The sequence below is a fragment of the Austrofundulus limnaeus genome, unplaced genomic scaffold (assembly GCF_001266775.1).
Source record: "Austrofundulus limnaeus strain Quisiro unplaced genomic scaffold, Austrofundulus_limnaeus-1.0 Scaffold455, whole genome shotgun sequence".
In the NCBI taxonomy this organism is placed as follows: domain Eukaryota; kingdom Metazoa; phylum Chordata; class Actinopteri; order Cyprinodontiformes; family Rivulidae; genus Austrofundulus; species Austrofundulus limnaeus.
In genome coordinates, this window is record NW_013952857.1 from 100,355 (window position 1) to 106,671 (window position 6,317).

General features: G+C 46.1%; 1 protein-coding gene across 1 annotated transcript in view; it reads right to left on the minus strand.

Annotated features, from left to right (window-relative positions):
* The window catches only part of LOC106529622 (acyl-CoA synthetase long chain family member 3), a gene marked incomplete in the record, with an annotated part of 75,983 nt that overhangs the window by 49,431 nt on the left and 20,235 nt on the right, over positions 1-6,317 (minus strand). Inside the window, 1 exon segment of the mRNA XM_014025097.1 lies at positions 5,387-5,564. Coding sequence (XP_013880551.1) covers positions 5,387-5,564 — 178 coding nt within the window.

Below are 6,317 nucleotides of genomic sequence, written 5' to 3' on the forward strand. Positions count from 1 at the left end.
TGTGCTGCAGAACAGGAACCTGCTGTAAAACAGCAATTATGCTGAGTCAGGCTTGATTTTTAATAATCTCTTCCTGTTAAATAAATAAATCAAAATCAAATCAAATCAACATAACAGTAGGTAAGACCAAACAATGAACCAGTGAATGTGTGGAGTACTGAACCAGAATATAATATAATACAGAGGAAATGAGGAGATGAACAACAGCTGATGAAAACAATAATTGGGAACTATTGGCAGGGGTGTGTGACAGAGGAGGAAGTACACAACCTGAGGGAAAAGAGGCGTAATGATGACAAGGGAACACAAGAGGGAGGTATGACAAAAGACACAAAAACACACAACCTCACAGTACCTCCCCTCTGCGTATCGTCACCCGACGATACGATACAGACAAGGGAGGGAGGCGGGGGTAACAAACAACAACACAGGATGGAGGGCAAGAAACGAGACAATGAAAAACAAAAAACACACAAAAAGAATGAAACCAAAAACCGACAGGAAAAAAACTGGGAAAAAACAACAAAAATAGTCACTGATATGGCCCTAGGCACATCTGAAGAGGGCAGAAGGTTCAGGTGGGCACCAAGGAACCCAGCACAGACGAGGAAGGGTTTCTGGTGGGCGACCGTGAACACGGCCACAGCGGAGGCGGAGCTCTGGAGGGCGACCGTGGACTCGGTCGTAGCGGAGGCGGAGCTTTGGTGGGCGACCTGGAGCTCGGCCATGATGAGGATGGAGCTCCGGTGGGCGACCTGGAGCTTGGCCACGAGGAGGTGGAGCTCTGGTGGGTGACCTGGAGCTCGGCCACGATGAAGATGGGGCTCTGAAGGGCAACCTGGAGCTRGGCCACAATGAGGATGGGGCTCTGGAGACTCTGGAGGGGCCGGCTCTGAAGACACTGCAGCTGCAGCTGGTGGTGAGAGCTCAGGTGGGGTGGAGACGGCTGCAGATGGCAAGGAGTCCTCAGCTGCAGATGGCAAGGAGTCCTCAGCTGTGGACGGCAAGGACTCAGCTGCAGACGGCGAGGACTCAGCTGCAGACATGGAGAGTTCAGGTGGGGCTGCAGCAGATGATGAGAGCTCAGGTCCAGCTAACATGGAGATCTCAAGAGCAGAGACCAGCATGGAGACCTTGGAAGCCTCAGGCAGACCCGGGGACTTCACAATCTGACCCGGGGCTCAGTGTGCTCAGGCAGACCCGGGGACGTCACAATCTGACCCGGGGGCTCAGTAGGCTCAGGCTGGCCTGGGGACATCACAATCTGACCCGGGGGCTTTGTAGGCTCAAGTGCTGGTTCTGGCTCTGAAGACTCTGAAGCTGACTCGGACTCTGTAGGCTCTGGAGCTGCAGCAGGAGTGMACAACACCTCCACRAGAGCTGCAGTGCCACAGKAGCCAGGGTGGTGACCACCACCTCGTCCCCCCTAACACCCRCCACACAGGAGGTAGTGGCGTCGACTCTCGCCGGAGTGTAGACAGCTGTATAAGCGTCCAGCCTTGCCGAAGCGCAGGTGGCTGTAGAGGCYTCGACTCTCGCCGGAGTGCAGGAGGCTGTGGAGGCATCGACCCTCTGGGGAGCAAGGATGGAGGTGGAGGCATCGATCCTCTCGTAGGCGCGAAGAGTGCAGGAGGTGGAGGCATCGATCCTCACATAGGCGCGAAGAGCACAGGAGGAGGAAGCATTGATTTTCTCTGAGGCGTTGGAGGCTGGAGGTCTCAGTAGCCSTCTTGGAGGTGGCACTGGAGTAGGCYTCCGGGACCCTCTCGGAGATGACACTGGAGGAGGTGTCCGGGACCCGCTCGGAGGAGATGCTGACGGGAGAGGTGGAGGCAGCACTGGAGAGCTGAAAATCATCAGCCCGGTAGAGCAGTAGCCGATGTTCTCGGGACAGTTGGGATCGCTCTCGGGGTCATAGTCGGGGTCATATTCAGMCTCAGGAGGGACCGCTGCCTTTCTCCGCTGGCGACGGTGGCGCTGAAAAGAACCGGATGTGGGAGTGGGCTTCAGCGCCAGGCGAYTTCCCTAAAACTGCGTCTTTGCTCTCTTTTCCTCCAGAAGAAGAGGGGATGGGAAGACCTCYACCTCAGGATCCCGGCGCTCACGTCTCTGGGGGAGCAGGGCAGGTGCCATCTGGAAACCACACACTCGGATGGCGGTCTGGTATTGGACCTGCTGAATCTTGGCCACAACCAGAGTCAGACTCTTCCCCCAATCACTGAATTGTGCCAAAAAACTATTTTCCTCCATAAACTTAAAAAAACCTCTTTCTTCCAYTGGGTTCTGAAGTTGACTGGTTCATTCTGTTACGTTTAGCGAGGAGTATGAACCCAAATCTGGATGGAGAAAGTGTTTTGCAAAAAGAAAAATGTTTATTTTAACAAAAATAAAACAAAAGCTGTCGAGGCAGCAAAAACAACAAAGBGAAAAACTAATAACTAGAACAACAAGGAGAACATAACAGTAGGTAAGACCAAACAATGAACCAGTGAGTGTGTGGAGTACTGAACCAGAAAATATACAGACAGAGGAAATGAAGAGATGAACAACAGCTGATGAAAACACTAATTGGGAACTATTGGCAGGTGTGTGRGACAGAGGAGGAAGTAAACAATCTAAGGAAAAAGAGGCGTAATGATGACAAGGTAACACAAGAGTATGACAAAAAACACAAAAACACAKAACCTCACAATGCCAAAACCACCTCAACCGGCTTCTTTTGATGCAAAGAAGCAGCAGCTCTACTCCGAGTTCACCCCTGATGACAGAGCTCATCACCCTGCAAGGAAAGTTCAATTTATCTCCTTGTATGCAGGATCTCGACAGAYGCCACGCTGCTTCTCTTGAATTTGAGGTTCAGCAATCAGTCAGAGGTTCCCTTCTAACAATCTGGAGTAAACTTTTGCAGGGAAGGTGATAAGTGTGATCCCACAATAGTTAGAAAACACTCTCCGGTCCCCCTTTACAAAAAATGGGAACCACCACCCAGGTCTACCCCACAGGAGATGTCCCGGTCCTCCATGTAGCACTGAAGACATATGTCAGCCATGACAGCCCCACAACATTCAGAGCCTTCAGCATCTCAGGGTAAAACTGGCTCCTGGCCACTCAGAAGCTTTTTGACTACCTTGGTGACTCCTGCCATGGTAATGGACTTGTCTTCCCCCGTGTCTTCAGACTCTACACCCTCAAAGGTGAACTTGTTGGGCTACATTTATTCTAACTTCATCATTCCACACATTTCAGCTAAGTTTGTCAAAATTACTTTATTTTCTTGTTGTGCAACTGTTGCGAATCACACCCTTTGTTCAATTAATTAAGACACAAAAGATCTGATGAGCACATGCACACATTTACAAAATCAGTATGCATGTGGAAATACACATCCACACAAGTGAAGTGTTTGGGTTCATTGGGGGCCTTTGGCTGACTCCCTGATGCCTCTGTCAACATCAGATGCTCACGTAGACTCTCTCACCCCTCTTCTGACGCGATCACCCTTCACTTGCCTCGTCCTATGTCCTCCTCTCTGTTTCTTTTTCCGATCTTTAATTCCTCTCCCCCTCCACACCATGTGTTATGCACTGCCCCAGGCGTTTCCACTGTTGCCTGTGTTTGTGTTTATAAGAAAGAAATACACTTCATAAGGTGCTTTCCTTGGCCCGTACTGACACAGTATTTTAAAGGCATGACAGTTTAATGGAGTCTAAACCACAGCACACAGACAAAATGAAAGTTACTTCATGAACAATCAAAACAATTTAATGAAGTGCCGTTGACACAGAAAATATTAAAGAGTAAATCAGCCCAGAAGAGCTAAGGGCAGAAATCTGCAGCTCTATTAGTCTCGGCAGGCTGTTTTTGTTGAGTAAAACAGTTTCTTGTTCAGAATCAGTGTCCAGCTTTATCAGCTTTACCCTGGTACATACAGGCGGTTACTTACCTGACGAAATTCATGTCGTGCAACACAAGAATTGCTTATGTTAAATCATTGCAGACTGTGTCAAATAAAAAGGTACTTGCAGAAATGCATAAACAAATGTGAAAAAAATGTGTGAAAGAAGAGAAATGGGGCACTTATGCAACATCAAAACAGAGGGGACAGAGTGACCTTCTTCTGTCTCAGCTGGACTGTGCATGCTGACCACTGCAACCACCAATGTGTGTGCGCGCGCGCACGCACGCACGCACGCACGCACGCACGCACACACACACACACACACAAGCAAAATAGTCTGTAAATCAGTTCACCTAAAACAAATTTGGAAGCAATTTGTGGAAAAAAAACAAGAAATGAAGAGGATAAGAGAGTTATTTTAGGGTTGCCAAAAATCTCCACGTACATCACTTATTCGTGGTTGGGCCGCAGCAGGTCCAGAACAAAAACAGACCTCCCTCTCCCCAGCGACACACAGAGAAAGAGCTAAACTACTTCTTAAGGGAGTAGTGTTCTGTAATTTTTCTGTAGTGTTTTTTATATACTGTATTGTCTTGTACTGTCTTTTTATGAACATTAGTTTCTGCTACAGGCCTTTGTACATCACTTGGCTGTTGTAACAATCTGAATTACACATAAAGCTTGGATCTATACACAAAGACTGTGTCTCAATTCAGAAATTTCGAAATTTGCTTTTTTCGGCCGCTTATGTCACTCACCCATGCCAAAGGCCTTCCCAATACATGCTATTTTTCATGCAGCATAATGCAGCCCACAAAACCCCAAGAATGAAGGCTGCATCTGCACATCCTTCCCGGTAGAGGATATCCCAGGACTTATTGTCTCATCAGCAAATTAAACAGGAAAACAAAGATGGCGTTTGTTTTTTTTTTTTTACTATGTCAGTTTGGAAATACTCACAGACTGAAGAATTAGATTTTAAATGTATGCTTAGTAACTTTATGCTTAGCAACTGATACCGAAGCTAAACCCACATTTCTTATGTTTTTTTTTTACGTATGTTTTAATTGTGAAATTATTCCTCCAAAGACAAGAAATGTGAATACATGTCCAGATGCATTATAATTAAAGGCACCTGATATAACTCATATCACTATAATGGGGTAGTGCGTGGTCATGCATACATATAACATCTGAAGACTAAAACGTCTCAATTCACATATATTTTATGCAGCCTACCTGGACTGCAAAGGGTGTGGCCTACATGGTCCGCAGTCTAGGTAGGCTACAGCCCTGAATTAGGACACAGCTAAAGTTTTCATGAAACAAGAACAATATCTTTCTTTTATTGCCTAATGTTCGAGTAAAATTAGAGCCCGTGAAATGGTACCAGACAGCTTTCAGGTTTCCAGAATACCCTTTTGGATTTAGACATTTTACATGAAAGTTAATGTAAAGTCTACTTTCAAGCAGATATCCTGAACTTACATGGGAAGTTGTAAATGAAGCAGGCCTGAGCAGCAATTACCCACTCTGCTCGTGTCTCACAGAAGATAGCGATGTTGGTTTTTGGTCTCTGACCCAATGATGCCAAACCACTGCCCAGCTGGGTTGCTGCCGTGGTGGCYTCCTTATAGGAGAGCCAGCGGTACTGGCCCAGGACTACCTGCAGAGGAGGAGGATGGAGGGTAAGAATAAGAAGGGTAAAAATCTTGTTAGTGATTAGACCAAACCATAAATAAAAATAGATGTTTACATAATGCGTGGCTCTGTAATTTTTCACAACCTGCCTTCCTAAGCTGAGGACCCCACCCCYTCCTCTTCTTCTTGTGCGTTACTACAGGAATTGGTATAAGGTTTAAAAGTGTAATCTTATCAGCAATGTCCATTTCTGACTTCAAAAACATCTCCCTGCATTTTTTATTCTTATTTTGACATCACAGACCAGATTTATCATATTATATTTTGGTCTTTTAATCACAATTTACTGTATATTTATTTCTAATTTTGTTACATCTCCCATTTTCACCAGCCTGACCTCTTCTGCACCAGTTGGTGGTTCTGACCACATCTAACATTTGGCATCTTTGCTTATAAAAGGAACCCTTCCTGCCACACCTGGTAACAGGTTCAACYTTACATGATCAAATTTTCCTTATCTGGCTTAAAAATTCAATCAAAATCACATGAGGTGGTGCAATAATGCTGGTGACCAGCTCATCTGATGCTTGGTTATGTGCATGTTTGTATAGAGTGTTGTGTTGATGACTAATCTCAAAGATGGCTTCAGAACTTCATATTTCTCACAAGAAATCTGTTCTTCTTTGTAGGAAGGCCAATTTTTACTGAGAGTGATTGATTTGTGATAGCTTTAAAAGCAGAGAGAGAGAGAGAGAGAGAGAGAGAGAGAGAGAGAGAG